The 16,221-nt window shown below is 39.9% G+C and overlaps 2 protein-coding genes across 2 annotated transcripts; both read right to left on the bottom strand.

Moving 5' to 3' along the window:
- Window positions 1-365: 365 nt before the first annotated feature.
- Window positions 366-10,492, bottom strand: ckap2l (cytoskeleton associated protein 2-like). The gene is made up of 9 exons (XM_037098589.1): window positions 10,307-10,492; window positions 7,865-7,931; window positions 7,727-7,781; window positions 6,230-7,509; window positions 5,535-5,730; window positions 4,979-5,137; window positions 3,233-3,296; window positions 2,096-2,258; window positions 366-971 (listed from the first exon to the last, which is right to left on the bottom strand). Exons 1-9 carry the CDS (start codon window positions 10,344-10,346, stop codon window positions 662-664), a joined length of 2,334 nt encoding a protein of 777 aa, XP_036954484.1. The 5' UTR covers window positions 10,347-10,492; the 3' UTR covers window positions 366-661.
- Window positions 10,493-13,213: 2,721 nt separating this feature from the next.
- LOC119019748 (interleukin-1 beta-like) lies at window positions 13,214-16,015 on the bottom strand. Its single transcript, XM_037098590.1, has 5 exons — window positions 15,887-16,015; window positions 15,180-15,445; window positions 14,586-14,747; window positions 13,830-13,963; window positions 13,214-13,680 (listed from the first exon to the last, which is right to left on the bottom strand). Exons 2-5 carry the CDS (start codon window positions 15,397-15,399, stop codon window positions 13,435-13,437), a joined length of 762 nt encoding a protein of 253 aa, XP_036954485.1. The 5' UTR covers window positions 15,400-15,445; window positions 15,887-16,015; the 3' UTR covers window positions 13,214-13,434.
- Window positions 16,016-16,221: the final 206 nt, after the last annotated feature.

Below are 16,221 nucleotides of genomic sequence, written 5' to 3'. Positions count from 1 at the left end.
CTCTAGCTTAAAATAAATAGCCTAGTCCTGGTCCACATTCTGTGAAGCCACATGCATAATACCTTTACTCGTGCAGTATCTTCAGTACAGTGTCTCAAATCAGAAAAAATGTCATAATGCATGCAATTAGGTGTGGCAAAAACCCTCATGCTGAAGTTTCATGCAGACAGCAATATGCACAGTTCCATTTAGACTCTTACAAAATAAGCCTTGTATTTTCTGCAGCATAAAGGTTTGAAATTCACAGTTTGATAAGACACTTGACTCGACAGCCAATACTTAAACCTAAAAAGATGTGCAGCCCAGCACAGGAAACAAAGAAAAGTCCATAAGTTTGATAAAAATGAACATAAACACAACTATAGTTTATATATATAGATTTACAAAAAGCCATTTATTTTTACATTGCTATGTACACCACATTATTTAAAGGAATAAAATAAAACAGACACCAACAGAATAAACACAGTAAGTTCTCCTTAAGCAAGGGAGTGAAATAACTAACTTAATAATGAAACATTTGATTACCTTGGTTGGGTTCCATCCTTACAAAGATAAACTTCAAAAATACATTTTAAGACATTGTTCTTTGCTCTCTCTTCCAGTGACCGAACATCTGAATTTTGTCTTGACTACATGGTGATGAAGTAAGCACCTAAAGCTAAACGCCTTCATCGCAGACTAGCTTGACGAACACTTTGTCTTTAAGTGCTTCATTCTCTCTGTAGATATACATCGGTGTGTTGATAGCAGACTGGCTGTTTTCCCCATCCTTCTGTTCTTCACTTGTCTCTTTATCCTCCTCGGAGATCAGGTCATTGTAGGAGGCCACGCAGAGATCGTGGTCCTGGAGGGACACAGGGTATCGCAGTGAGGCCCTCTTGATGCGCACTGAGCGTCTAACTGGAGTGAAGAAGCGAACCTCCTGGCCGTTGACCCGTGCCGGTTCCTGCTGTTGACTTGAGAGGCCGCTAAAGGAAAATAAAGAAGAAGAAAAAAAGACAATTTTCAATTATCAAGCTTCTGAGAAATAATGGTGACTACAGCCAGTTCAGGTCAACTTCTGGACCTTCTGAACAGGACAGATATATCTGGCCATTTCTGTCTCTTCCTTACTTGTTATGTCATGTTTTTAAAAAGGAAGTGACTGACCTGTCCATCACTCCCTCAACAATCATCAACTATGCCGGCAAAAACTTGAACATCTCTCTGGACTAACCTGTTGTCTAAACTTGACTTGAGACGTATGTTGACTCTAAGAATGACTGTGTACCAGCGACATTCACTCATACCATTGCCCATCATCACCCTCGTGTTTTCCATGTTTCACACTCATATGTGCTTAGTTGCCCAGTCAGTAAAAAGGCTGGAACCCTCTAGCTGTCACCAGGAAAACAAGTTGGTTAAACATTCTTTTTTAATGTCAATAACTTTTGAATTCAACTGTGGAATTATCTTTACTTGTGTTTATCAACCTGACTGCAGCAGCGATCCACAGAGGCAACCCCCATTGTCAGGAGTTTATGAACTGTATTGTGAAATGCTGACCGGAGCTGGAGGGGAAATGTGCATGTAACGTTATCGGACCTGCATACCTTGAAGATCATAATGCCAAAAAACATTTCAGTGCATGTATACTATGTACATGTTGCCAAAAGTCATACATCTCATCAGTCCTTTATTCATAAAATACATTTTATACATGTTAAATATAACCAACTGTTGTTTCTAGATTAGCAACAGTAATATTTACAACAGGTAAAGTCACTGGATAATCTCAATAATAAACTGATGTCTAAAGTCATTAAAATAAATGGTTTCATGACAATTGCAATATAAAGTGATGAAGAAAACTGACATTAGTTAGAATCAGTTATTCCTCCAATTTATGACCTGCAGGTATCCTACTGCCATTAGAGGGAGGATGGGGCTGTTTTGTCTCTGCCAGCAGCAGTTTACAAAACAGTTTCCACTGTTGCAGATTTGTACTTTTGTACAATTTAGCAACAGTAGAAACTATGCTATGCACAGTGAAAATGCACAGTGAAAACTATGACTTATATTGCTGGAAGTTGTAAAGATCACTCAAACATACCCGGGAGTTGCTGTGATCTTGTACTTTACTACAGATGACCCTCCTTGCTCCCCACAGATGAGGGCTCTGACAGGTTTGGGGGTCATCAGTGGATTGTTGATACTCTCAAGTGTGCTTTCACCTGCTGATACCTGGTCATCCTCTTTCCCATTTCCATCAGACGCTGACAAAAACACAAGTTAAATGATATGGGGAAAAAACATTGTATGCATATGTATTATATTAAAAAGTACAAACATTTAACATTAAAGCTGCATTAATTGATTTTTTTAGCAACGTGCTACGATCAACACAACGCATTAATTTGACATCTTTATTCACTCTTCTTTAAGATTTGGGCTCCAACTCCTGAGAATAAAATGTTATATTTATTTAGCTGTAAAGTGCTCAACTATATTTACCAGCCAGTGTCTTACTTTGGCTGTCTGCCATTTCAATATAGTAGTGTAGTGTACAGCAGTCTTTTATTAGAGATTAATACTGAAAACTACACTGCGTAGATCACTAAAAGTGAATAAAAACAGTAAAGCTGCCAGCTGTAAATCAAAGCAGTGATGTTCAACCTGTTTTAGTGAGTTGTTCATTCAGTTTGGAGGCTATACTTCATAATGCCGAGTTACATGGTGAACTAAGAGGCATTTCTGATAAATAGTTAAAACAGCCCTTGTGCTTTCTTCTGCAGAAAGGAGAAAAAAATTGCCAAATTTAACAATATGTGGCAGTGGTTTGTGTGTTTGACCGTGTTTTATTCTGAAAAGACTGACTTGGCATTTTAAATTCAGGCATGCAGGCCATTACTAAGAGTAATGATTTGATTAGAGACAAATGCCTAACACTATTGCATCTAACTAATGCTAAACTAATGGGTGCAAACATGAAACCAAAATACATGAAATAGAAATTTCCATTTTGTTTTTGTTGTTTTGTGTCACAAACAATTAGCTCTTTGTTTTGAATTTATAGCTACCGTGTCTGCATGGGGGCAGAAAAATGTAGCACAGATCATGGCATGAACAAGATCACGATAATCAGCTACATAAAGTAAAGCAAACAGAGTGACTTCAAGGTGAGCAACACCGTATATGATATCTTAGTACACTGTACCACTGTGGTTACAAACAAGACATGCAAACTTACTATCTTGGATCTCGTCCTTTTTCTTCAGAATCTCAAACACCACAGTCCGCAGCTCGTCCACAGGCTAGAATGAAATAGAAGGGCAGAAACAGAGACTTATTATTCTGAGTGTGTCGGGGAAATCAAGCTATCAGAGACAATATCACCGCTATAGCTCAATGATAATTTCAAAGATTAAAATTAAGTTTCGTTTTTACAGACAAATGAAAAGCCTGAGAAATGGTCTTATTTTGACAATGACTTGTCATGTAAGATAAGATAAAATCTTCCCACAAAAACAAAGTTGCCTCAGGTATGTATTGCTCCACAGAGCTGTGATTCCACCATACTAAAGACGAGTTGCTGGACACGCTGTCACAACTTAACAGTTTACATTTTTCATACTGCAGAATATGTCCTTAACTTGGACATCTTACATTAAAAATAAAAACAGTTATTTATCTAATTTTTATACACTCTCTCCTCTTATTTTCTTCTTTTTTCCTCTCTGCCCAAGAAGCTGGTGCCTTTTTCCAGATGTTTGTATCTGAACTTTCATCTCTGGGAGATTCAGCAGCTCCTCTGGTTGCTCCCTCCGTTTCACATTTGTTTACTTTCGCCTATCTGTGTGCATGGTGTGCTTAAGCTTTGCTCTTGTGTGCTTGTACAATTTGTCCCTTTTCCAGGTCTCCATAGTGGGAAAGAGGTCATGTGGTTAAATTACCATCATGGCTATCATCCAAATCGAGGGTCCCGGGATTGACAATGTTTTATGCTGTATGGATCACGGAGCCAATTTCTGTGTTAGGGCTGTTTTGATACCGATGACAGTATTGAAAGCCTCCTGACATTAACAAAAATTCTTATTAGTTGGTGGGAAAACTTCATCACCACAGCAACCCTTTTAGCCACTATCCATAGAGGGAAATGTAAATATTAATACACCCATACAATGAGCCATATAGATACATTGTCTAGATTTATTTATAAGGCAGATAGATATTTTAGAGATATACTGGCTGATACTTGAGGCCAAAGTCATGTACTGAGCAGGACAGTTTCCAGTTGTAAAGTGTGTAATGGCATCACTGTTAGCAAATAACCTCAAGTATATCTTAGCTATTCTTTTATGGGTAACTTATTTTTCAGCTACACACCCTGCATTAATACAGATGCTGCTGATGTCAGCCCAAGTGATTCATCGGTCGACTCACTTAAGTCCATCATTTTGTCAAACCTAACAGATCCAGTGTATAATACTATGTACTGGAAATTCAATTGAGAAACAGTTTGTAGATACAAAATAACTTAACCGTAGTCTGTTTATTGCCTATCCTGCTGTCACACCAACAAGAGCCCCACTATCAACTAGTCCTTTGAGTCCTAAAGCTAAAGGGTGGACATTTTAACACCTATTAGTAGAAGTATGGAGCTGTTTTTCTATGATTAAGTGCGCATTTTGTTTAGCTGGTGGATACACATGCACATACATACCTAAGAAGTGACGCAAGGTAATGTACATTCCTCCCAGTGGTTTAATACTAGACAACTAACACATCAAAACATGCAGCAATCAGCAAAAACAGGGGAAAAATAGACTGCAAGCAACTGATCATGCCAAAACAGCTAGATTTAAGATACAATTAATGAATGAAACTGCTGTTTCTTTACAAGAAACTGCAAACTTCTTTATAACTTCTTCTTAAAAAAAAAAAAAAAAAAAAAAAAAAAAAAGAGTCTGAAGTTTGAATATCAGAGATGTCTTACCTCCAACACAACACGGACAGCCTCTTCAAACATGGGCAGGACATCCAAGTTGCCCTCCTGCTCCATGAGGCGGGCCTGACAGATCCAATATTTAGCAAACTTCTGGGACACTGCTGGCAGCCTTGAGAGAACGTCCTTCACCTGCTTTGGAGGGCAACCCTGTGGGGGCAATGCATACACACTCAGACAGCAAGAAAGGACATCAGTAGAACAAAAGTTTACAGAATGATTGAACTACATGTGAACCCCATGCCCTGACATATCTTCAACATTAGCGGTGGGTGATCTGGCCAAAAAATAATATCATGATCTATTCAATCATACTGATGATCCAGGATCTAAATTGCAATCTTTTCACTCACTTTTGAAATTACTTACTTAAATGAACCTGTTTCTTTTAACCACACGTTCCCATAAAAAATTATATGCATACATCAATCTTACAAATTATGTCCAAACACATGACTTCAGTAAAATTCAATAACCAGTGGGAAATAAGATCAAGTCAAAAGGCCAAAAAAACAAAAAAAACAAACCCTCACTCCACGACATTTACCTCACAAAGCAACTTCATGCAATCAGCCAGGGATCTGTCCACAGCAGAGATAAGGGAATGGGCCTCATCTTCATCCTTCATGGTGGCCCAGAACGGCTGGGGTACGGCCACAGTGCGCCTGACCTGAGGTTTCACAGGCATCGAAGGACGCTTGTAGGAAATGCCTTTGGCTTCCCGCCATTCCTGTAGTTTTTTCCTTGATACGAAATAACAGAGCAGAGGGTGTAGTTTTCTGTCAATGTTTATTTGACTTCTTTTTGTTTTTACTTTACTGGACAGCACAGCAGAGAAATGCGGTAAATGAGGGAAAAGGAAGAAAAATGAAATTGGTCATGGGATAAAAAAACTGGGGTTCCTTCCTAACCTTTTATCAGATATATTTTGCTTAAAAACAATACTGGTTGATTGGCTGTTCAGCTAAGTGAATCAGTGCACAAGAAGAGAAATGGAAAAATAAATTGTTTTTTGCCTCTATCTCTTCACCAGTGCAATTTTTTAATCAGACAGATTCTCAATTTCAAGTATGATTTTTTGCTATGACGTTACCTTATGCCTGGAAAATATGATTTATAGGCTTCTCCATAGCAACAGAAGTCTTCATTAGTAATGATAAAGAGCTACACACTGGGCCTTTATAGAAAAAATCCAGTTCCTATAGTTTAGGTTTTGATACATTTTTGTACTGTTGTACTTACATTCTTTCCTCCTGGGCAGCAGTGAGTTTCTTTCCCTCTGTCTGGGGAATGACCCGTACCGGGGCCTTTGTCGTCTTGATGTCCTTGGCCTGGCTTGTATGTCTGATGGTCCTAGTGGGTTGGGGAACTGTCTGTGACATCACTGGACCACCTGTTCTTTTTATACCTGTCTGTGCTTGATGGGGAATTGCTGAGCTGTGTCCCCTCTTGCCATCTGTGTCTTTTAATGTCTTGGTTTTCCCTCCATGCTCAGCCACAGCAGCTCGCCTAACCCCACCGACTACTCTGGAAATGCTCCTGCTCGCTGGTCCTGAGGACATTCGGGAGGCAACATTGCAATGCGTGCCATTTTTCTGTCCTTCACCCTCAATTCTCTGTTTTGTGGACCTGTCTGTGGGCTGCCCAGATGTTTTATTAGTTTTTGACATCCGTACTCTCTCCTCCAGCTTAGTAGGTGCTGCTGTGCACTTGGAGGAGCTGGATGTTGATTTCAGTCCATTTGACACTTGACTCTTACAAGATGGCTGAGGATGTTGACCCAAAAGCGGTTTGGAGTTAGTTTTGTGCCGATCTTGAAATTTAAGCCCAGTGTTTGCGGTCGAGGAAACTGTTTTCCTCCCATTGACGAGGTTGTTTTGAGCAGTGGTAGGTAAGGTTTTCCCCTGAGCCATGGAAGACCTCTTGGAAACAAAGACTGATGAACAGGTTCTGGATTGCACATGGTTAGCAACAGAAGTAGAAGAAGTGGTGGTGCTGTTATTACCTGCAGTGGCAGAGGTGTGTATTAAGTTTCGACTGTTTCTTGGCTGGGGCACTGCAGGAATGAGTCCCGTTTTTGTTTGGACAATAGGCCCGAGACTCAGCCTGGCACTGAGTGTTTTCACTGGACCTGTCCAGGTAGCACTTGAAGTACAATTGAATCTGCTGTTTGAGTTTGTCACATTTTTATGGACTGCATTTGAAAAGGCTCTGCCTGAGGATTGTATCCCTGTGTTTGGCTGCTCTTTGAGAAGGCTGGCTGTATTCTGGTTGGCTTTAGAGGACTTAACGGTATACATTCTTGTGAGCACAGGGTTAAGTTTGGGCTGAGCTGGGCCATTGGTTGCAGATGGATGACTAGTACTGTGCTGTCCAGTGAGTATGCCGCTAACATTCACTTTATTTTTTACACCAAATACTCTTCTGGCAGGGGGAATTGAGGATCGAGCTGCCACAGTTGGAGCTTTTGTGATTTCATATTGAAATCTCTCTGCTGGAGCCTCGTTCTCTTTTCCCACAACCTGCAAAATCAAAAACACATGTTGTTAAAAAAAAAAAAAGGTTACTCACTTCTACCCTTGCTCCAGAGCTCTGAATAAAAAAATCTTTATCAGTGTTGTTTAGGAAGTGAAGCATGAGGACTTATAAGGCCAACTCAGTAACACACCAAATTAACATCATTGTTTAAATTTCCTGTTTTTCTAATGCTTAAGTACTCAAAATAAGGTTCCTACCAACCTTTTGCGCCAACGTCACAGGCTTTTTACCCCGACAGTCATCAGAGAAGGATTGCCTGGAAAGTACAATTTAGTAGATTTAGTAAACTAGATATAATAAACAACATTATCACATTATGCATAGATTTTGTTTTCTCACTTTGGGTTTGGCTGTTTCAGCTTTCCTTTTGCCACCAAGTATTCCATCAGCTTCTGCTTACGTAGCTCTGTGACAGCAAATAACACAGGAATTTTGTAGCAATGGTCTCATGAACTGTAAATTCATAAATGTGTCTGTACACGTATATAATATATAAAAACAAAAACTGCTGTTAATTTTGCACTATTTCATGTAAATACGTATATCTGTCTATTTCTTCCCTTTTAATTATTATGTTTGCTATTGTTTCTGTTCTGTAATATGTTTCTGTTTTTGTAATATTCTGTAGCTGCTGTGACAAACAAATTTCCCCGTCTGCGGGACATTAAAGGATTTCTGATTCTGATTGTACTGTGATGAACAGAATAGAGAAAGTAAATATCTACTTTCATCCACTGTGAGAGCAGCAGGTGAGTCATCTTAACTGACTCTTAATGTTCACCACTGTCCACAATATGACCTCTAGTAGATGTAGGGGTCTTCTCAAGTGTCTTAATAGTGCAAAGACAATTTCCATAGAGAAATACTGACATCTAGCTGCAGAAACACAGCTCATGAAACATTTTACAGCTGTAGAAAATCTAGATTTGGAAAGTGACGACGTACTAGAGTTTAAATGATTAGCTGATAGACAATCTACAGCACCTTGGATAACTGATCAGTACTTAAAACCTAAAATGTACTGGGTCCAGCTTTTGAAAATGGGAATTCTAAGTCCTGTATCAGAGGCAACTGGACTTGTTTGCATTTCTTGAAGACATTTCACCTCTCATCCAAGAGGCTTCTAAAGTTCAAGGGGAATTGAAGGCTCAATGGGAGTGTCCTTACAGAGTTGTTAAGTGAGTTTAGTGAGCCCAGGTTTGAATAGTTGTTAAGCTATCTGGGAAGGGAACTCAGTACTGCATAGGTGGGTGATAAGTAATGTCTCGGGCCACCTCCTCTGTTCAAAGAAAGCCATGCCAGTTTGACATCTATGGATTCTTTTACTCCTCTTACAAACCATTGGTTTCCTTCAAGATGTTTACATTGTTGTCCTCAAAGGAATGATTTTTCTCCTTTATATGTACATGGACAGCAGAGTCTTGACCTGAGGAGTTGGCCCTCCTGTGTTGAGCAGTTTGTTTATTTAGAGGTTGTTTCCTCTACCCATTGTAAATTTGTGCAGTCCTGGCTACATTTAGACAGCATAAAATCCATTACTCTGTTTATGCCTGAGTATTTTGTCCTTAGGATGGGCAAGTTTCTGTCTCAGCATGTTGGTGAGGCAGAAATGTGAAGAAGTGTGAAGAAGCCTCTTGGATGAGAGGTGAAACTCAAGAAACTGAAACAAGTCCAGTTGCCTACAATACAGCACTTAGAATTATCATGACCTGGATGACTGAGAACCCTCATCAACATGAAGATGTGAATAACCACTACATCTAGCGCTGTCCAGTGCTGTCATTTGTCATGAGGAACACCTACTAACCTGTCTTTACATTCACATTGTAAACATAAGCTAAAAACTGTTCAGTCTGGCTTTGTTGTAGTGTCTTTACATTTTCATGGTGTTATGGTATGTACATATTGTAATTTATTTTGTCTGGATCATAGCCCTATATTCTTATCAATATAGATTATATAGATTTTATTTACATTTTACTGTTGTTACATTATTATTCTTACCTTATATTGATAAACGTTTCGAATCAAAGTCACATTCAATATTCAATTCTATTTGTATTGCTTGCTTGCTTTTTCTTTTACTATTTGAAAAATTCATTTTATTGCAACAGTTGTGGTTTTGTCTCTAAACCCGTTTCTATACCATGTTTTTTCAATTAATTGCAAAGCATTATTAATTGTATTTAGATTTGTTTGAAAGGTGCTAATAAATTAAGTTTGTTTGTTTGATTTTCTGGACAAAATTCGTGCCTGGAACAGCATATTTTCAACTATAAATAAACACACTATAGCGATAAGTACTGAACGAGACGTGGAGCGTGTTGAAATCATGCATTGTTTGCAGTGCATTAACGTTAACGAAGTAACTGACATTACTGGCGTGTAGTGTTCATTCACAAATTAACGATATAAAAAAAGGCTACTGGAAAATCAAGCAGACATACCAGATTATTAAGCAGTGTCAAGACACTGTTTATCCCGCTCCATTTCTCAATCTTTATCATACAATGGCAGCATCAGAGGGGAGCCTGGACTCGCGAAAACTCAATTAACGTTAACGTTCAACTAATGTAAACCCGTTTCGCTGTGGTCCGTCAAACACAGATTTGAAGCTAAGTTACCAAACCAAATGTATTTATTTAACCTCAACATAAAAATGTATCCTATATGTTATTAACGTACAAGTAGCGTTAGCATGGCGCAGCTAACGTTAACAATAATCCACGCTGGTATAACCTAGCTAAATTAGATTTTGTGAAATTACCCAAGCTCGCTAACCTTTTCTGGAAGGTATCAATACGGTCTCTCCTTCTTCCATCTTTGTATGAGTTCAGTTCTTTCTCTCGGCTCTATCCAGTATAGTGATTAAACCACACAAATGCCTCGTTTAGCTTGTTGTAGGAGTTCACGATACGTTAAAACAGCTCCATAACAACTGAGCTCGCGCATCCGGTTTTGAAATTGCCGGAGATAGACGTCTTCTCTCCTCTGATTGGATGATTTGAAATTTTGAATAATCAGCACGCATGCGCGAAGACACCGCGCTGATTGGACCAGAGAACGTAAACAAAAAGTACTTCCATGCTGAATTGTGGATGCACTAGTGCTAAATTATATCAGATCAACTTTTCCTCGAGCTGTCAGTGAAAAAAATATTTATGATATATTTATAATATATATGATATAATTGATGCTTATATAAACTGAATGTCTGTGAAGTATAGCAGTGTAACTTGATTTTACTCTAGTGATGGAGATCCTTTGAAGGGGCACTATGTAGTTTTGGAGAAGAATTCTGAACTCAGAATTACTCATGTGCAAAAAAGTGTGCTGGCTGACTACCCTAGGAAGGTTACCAAAGAAAACTGTGCATAAAATGGCACAACTGAGAGAAAGAGTGGCACACAGGCACAAATACACTGCTGTCACAAATGTAACTGAGTGTCTTGGGTTCATCAAACTGGTTTGATAAGAAAATAATACATGGAGATGTACTGTCAGTGCAATGATGAAACAACATGCTTCTTTTCATTTCCTCTCCCCACATATCACAAACAACAACAACTCTCACCTTACCAAAACTTTGAGGGGAGACATCTCTTAGTTTTGCCCTCTGGTGCGGAGCCATTTAAATCTCAATGTTATGATTGGTAGGGATTAGAAATCCATGGCTGTCAACCATCAGCCTAACCCTAGTATATGATTTTTCATTGTCTATCATTAGGCTCAACAAAGTGTTTGTTTATCTTGTTCATTTAGGTATTAAGAAAAATCATCATTCGGTAAAGATCTTTTGCATCTGATAAAAAATGTCTTCCCCAAAACTACGCAGTGCACCTTTAAGTAAAAGTAGTCATAATCCCCCTTTATAGAAATACTTATAGTTTGTTTTTGTGCCGAAGTGAATATGTGAATATGCCAATGCATAATGACCACCTTTGGAGTGTTAAATTATCAAAAGCAATTTTGTAGCTGTCAAAATAAGGGAGCTATGAATACAATTTTTCCCCTATGAAATGTGCTGTAAGAAAATGACGTCAGATGATTTTGCAACACCAGCTGCCTAAGAGGGAGCATAAAGTGCCATAAAATTAAAATGATCAAAGTATGAGTACCACAAATCTATTCTAATGGGCCAACTATAGAGAGAGTAAGATTTGGAGTTTGGGGAGTAAAGCCTGCTAACGTTGAATCTGTTTAAGGTCGATGTGTTTAGAATTGAGCTGCAAAGCTAATGTGGGATGTCATTTATCCAAGTTTGAGTGTGTCATTTACCAACTCCTGACTGAGCATATAAAACACAAATCCAAACACTGTCAAGTCAGATGGCTTTATTAAAGATTCACATCATATTAGATAGAAATATTGTCAATAAGCAGATTAACAAATAAATAAATACACTATATTACCAAAAGTATTCGCTCACCTGCCTTTACTCATTCTATGAACTGAAGTGCCATCCCATTCCTAACTCATAGAATTCAATATGATGTCGGTCCACCTTTTGCAGCTATTACAGCTTCAACTCTTCTGGGAAGACTGTCCACAAGGTTGAGGAGAGTGTTTATAGGAATTTTTGACCATTCTTCCAAAAGCGCATTGGTGAGGTCACACACTGATGTTGGTCGAGAAGGCCTGGCTCTCAGTCTCCGCTCTAATTCATCCCAAAGGTGTTCTATCGGGTTCAGGTCAGGACTCTGTGCAGGCCAGTCAAGTTCATCCACACCAGACTCTGTCATCCACGTCTTTATGGACCTTGCTTTGTGCACTGGTGCACAGTCATGTTGGAAGAGGAAGGGGCCCGCTCCAAACTGTTCCCACAAGGTTGGGAGCATGGAATTGTCCAAAATGTTTTGGTATCCTGAAGCATTCAATGTTCCTTTCACTGGAACTAAGGGGCCAAGCCCAGCTCCTGAAAAACAACCCCATACCATAATTCCTCCTCCACCAAATTTCACAGTTGGCACAATGCAATCTGAAATGTACCGTTCTCCTGGCAACCTCCAAACCCAGACTCGTCCATCAGATTGCCAGATGGAAAAGCGTGATTCATCACTCCAGAGAACGCGTCTCCACTGCTCTAGAGGCCAGTGACGGCGTGCCTTACACCATTGCATCCGACGCCTTGCATTGCACTTGGTGATGTGTGGCTTGGCTGCAGCTGCTCGGCCATGGAAACCCATTCCATGAAGCTCTCTGCGTACTGTACTTGGGCTAATCTGAAGGTCACATGAAGTTTGTAGCTCTCTAGCAATTGACTGTGCAGAAAGTCGGCGACCTCTTTGCACTATGCGCTTCAGCATCCGCTGACCCCTCTCCGTCACTTTACGTGGCCTACCACTTCGTGGCTGAGTTGCTGTTGTTCCCAAACGCTTCCATTTTGTTATAATAGAGCTGACAGTTGACTGTGGAATATTTAGGAGCGAGGAAATTTCACGACTGGATTTGTTGCACAAGTGGCATCCTATGACAGTTCCACGCTGGAATTCACTGAGCTCCTGAGAGCGGCCCATTCTTTCACAAATGTCTTGTTTCACAGTCTGCATGCCTGAGTGCTTGAATTTATACACCTGGGGCCAGGCCAAGTGATTAGAACACCTGATTCTGATCATTTGAATGGGTGAGCGAATACTTTTGGTAATATAGTGTATGTTACAATGATGCATAAATAGATAAATATATTAATAGTTAATGACTTTTTTTTACGTCATTCAGCATAATAAATACTGATACTTGACTATGTCAATACATTAGCATTTCACTTTCTGTACTTGGTACATACAGTAAATTGACTCTCTGTAAAACTTGCAGAAGTTGTCTTGTCATTCAGTGGTGGTGCTTTTAAAAAAACAGTATACATCTTGCTTCCTGACTTTTAAATGAAGAATATCTGAAGTGCACTATTATTAACACTCGCCATCCCCCACTGCCGGCTTTGGTGGGAGGAATTTGAAGATCCGGTGGCGTCTGGCACTCTCCTGGCCCATATCCACTGGCTTGTTGTTTTCCTCTGCGGTGCTGATGTACCAGTTGCTGAAGAGAACAGACACGAGGGTGCTGTTGTTCAGCCCGGTGACATGTTTGTGGAAGAGAAATCGCACCATGTCGCTGCCCGGGGTGATCCTCAACAGACTGTTTTTGTCATCCACCGCCTGAGGTGAGAAAATATTAATGTCAGAGGGTTTGACTATCACACCTGACAGCTCATATCAAAAGGTAATAAATAGATAGATGTAATCAATTTCACTTTGAGAAATGTGGCACAATGGATTCAGTTGAATCTTTTTGTGAGAGTTTTTACCTCCAGATGCAAGCTTGGCTCGTTACCCTCCTTGTGACAAGACAGGTAAAGATTTGTGTCCTTGATGCACAGAGTCACAGTTACGGCCTCAGTACTGGGTGTAGGTGGCAGGTAGGTCGCCATGTTCAGTTGAACTGGGGAGAGAAGAGAGGATACAGGTAAGACAGTGTCTCAGAAAGATGCTACAAATGTGCATTTCACTGAAGAAACATTCGGAATTATGCAACAGAGCTAAGGCAAGGTCAAACAGATGCATCTGAGGTTTGAAATTTTGTTTCCAAGTCATCAAATTAGGACCTAGTGCAGTGATGAAAGGGAACTAAGTATACTTAGCCAATTGATGTACTTAATTATACATGGGCAAGATTGTACCTCTTATTCCACTACTTTTATTTGACATGTTTTGTTAGCAGTTACTTTACTAACTAAGCTTTGAAACACAAAAAACTCCTAACAACCTTATAAAATAATAGCACTCAGCTGAAGGTTAAAGTACTTCTCTCTGAGGCCTTTGGCTTGTTACCTCGATCCAGACTCAAACTGAGATAAATGCGTCTGGATTGTGTCACCTGTTTTTGTTTCCATCCTGCAGAGAATGCAGTGCCGGAGGCAGCACTTCATTTTGGTGTGGAAAAATGTTGTAAAATATTACCTCTAAAGAGCTTCAGCTAAAATATCGCACTCGTCAGCCCTCAAAGAAACTATCTGCCATGACACAGAGAATGATTTTCAAACCGATCTGTCACATGAAATTACCTTGACAGTTTCCGGTTCCTCCCTGCAGCATCACTGCGTGGAGCTCCATGCTGTTTGGCACTCGGACTAAGTGCCTCTGCTCGCTGTCCATCACGCTGTATGGGCTCTGGAAGTTGTATGTGTACTGAGCTGGTTTTGCAGTGCGCTCGAACACAGTTCGCTCTGAGGGCAAAAGAAGCACACCTGATCAGTTGTGCGTTTGCTGTGATTGTCATATTCTTTTTTAGCAGGAAGTGTAACTACAGCCACAGACTTGGTGTCTCCCTGCACGGGTGACTCTTGAAAGCCGAATATTTGAGCGCATCACGAAACACATCATTTAGTGCTGTTTCTCAACATCTTTAACACCCCACTGCAGAAATCACAAGTGCTATAATTATCTGGATTAGTTTCCAGTTACAAAAAATGATGAGCACTCCATATCTGAAGATAAGTCTGTAAGTTGCTTCCAACAGTTCCCGAGGGAGGAGAGCATTTTGTTTTTACATATATCGATAGATTCAGTAGCTTCGTTTCTATCGGGAATGTTTAGTCCAGTCCAATGAGTGCTTTTCATGCAGTAGTGATGAAGCAAATACGCCTCTGTGTGGTTACCTTCCACTGCGCTCTCCAGCAACATGTCGATTAGGTTGTCATCTGTGAACTCGGTGCTCCGCGGTGACTCCGACACCTTGCCCTTTAACCTGTCCATGGCGATGATGAGCTTGACCACGCGCTTCATTGTGAGGGGATGGTGGGCAATCTCCAAGTCCAGCCCCTCGGGCATCTTGGGGCTCCACATCTCGGTAGCGTTGCATGTCATCTCGGATTCCATTTTCTTTCTTTCTTTCTTTTTTTTTCTTTTCTAAACTGAGTAAGATCTGTGGGAAGATAGACAACAATCTCCAGTGTCACTCAATCAGAAAACATTGAGGGAAAGACAGTTGGATTTCTGGTTCACTTGTATTTTTATAAGCTTTTTTATTCTGTTTCATTTGTTTTCCTTGGTTATAATTATTTACAAAGGCTACTCCTGCAGTGATTTATGACTGACTTCTGTCATCGCTCGAATTCAAAGTAGTTCTACGGTAATACTGAATGAAATGAAGATTCAAAACACACATCTTCAAAAAATCTTCCACATTCTAGATGCAGTACACTGATTTCCCTCTGACAGCAATGGAATCCACAGGTGTCAATTTCTATTGTTACAGCAGGCAGCATATAACATTCAGTAAACTAACTAACCTTGGTAAAGTGTATCAAAGACAAACAAATACAAAATCTGTTTGAAATATATTTAAGAAGAACAGCCAGTTTACCTGTGAAGGTCAGTAGATCAGAGGTTGTTTTAGTGTGTTTGGTTTTCCCAGCAGTTGTCCTGTCAGTGTTGTTCTGCCTGCCTGAGCTGACCTGCAGAGCTTTTATACACAAACCACAGCAGCCTAGGGCAGTCTACTCAGACAGAAAGTGGGATGGTCCTTATCACAGTGCTCACTGTCATCCGCTGTCACTGGCTGTGATGATGAAATACTGTACTTACACCGCGTTTGATTGCGAAAAACACCTGTAGATGCACTGAGGTGGATAATGAGTGTTACGTATACTGTATAGGAATGATAGATTACATATATATATATATATATTTATTTATTTA

This window comes from Acanthopagrus latus, chromosome 5 (genome assembly GCF_904848185.1).
Source record: "Acanthopagrus latus isolate v.2019 chromosome 5, fAcaLat1.1, whole genome shotgun sequence".
Taxonomy (NCBI): Eukaryota; Metazoa; Chordata; class Actinopteri; order Spariformes; family Sparidae; genus Acanthopagrus; species Acanthopagrus latus.
The sequence above is the reverse complement of the archived record's forward strand: the minus strand, read 5'-3'. Positions and strand labels throughout refer to the sequence as shown.

Bases quoted from the DNA above. Each gene is read 5' to 3' on its own strand.
- ckap2l (XM_037098589.1), bottom strand. From the start codon at position 10,346: ATGGAAGAAGGAGAGACCGTATTGATACCTTCCAGAAAAG. The intron at 7,782-7,864 runs GTGAGAAAACAA...TGTACTTTCCAG, and splicing joins CTGAAACAGCCAAACCCAAA to GCAATCCTTCTCTGATGACT. The intron at 972-2,095 runs GTATGTTTGAGT...ATTTTCCTTTAG, and splicing joins AAGATCACAGCAACTCCCGG to CGGCCTCTCAAGTCAACAGC.
- LOC119019748 (XM_037098590.1), bottom strand. From the start codon at position 15,399: ATGGAATCCGAGATGACATGCAACGCTACCGAGATGTGGAGCCCCAAG. The intron at 14,748-15,179 runs GTAACCACACAG...TTTTGCCCTCAG, and splicing joins GCTGGAGAGCGCAGTGGAAG to AGCGAACTGTGTTCGAGCGC. The intron at 13,681-13,829 runs GTAAAAACTCTC...TTCTCACCTCAG, and splicing joins AGCCAAGCTTGCATCTGGAG to GCGGTGGATGACAAAAACAG.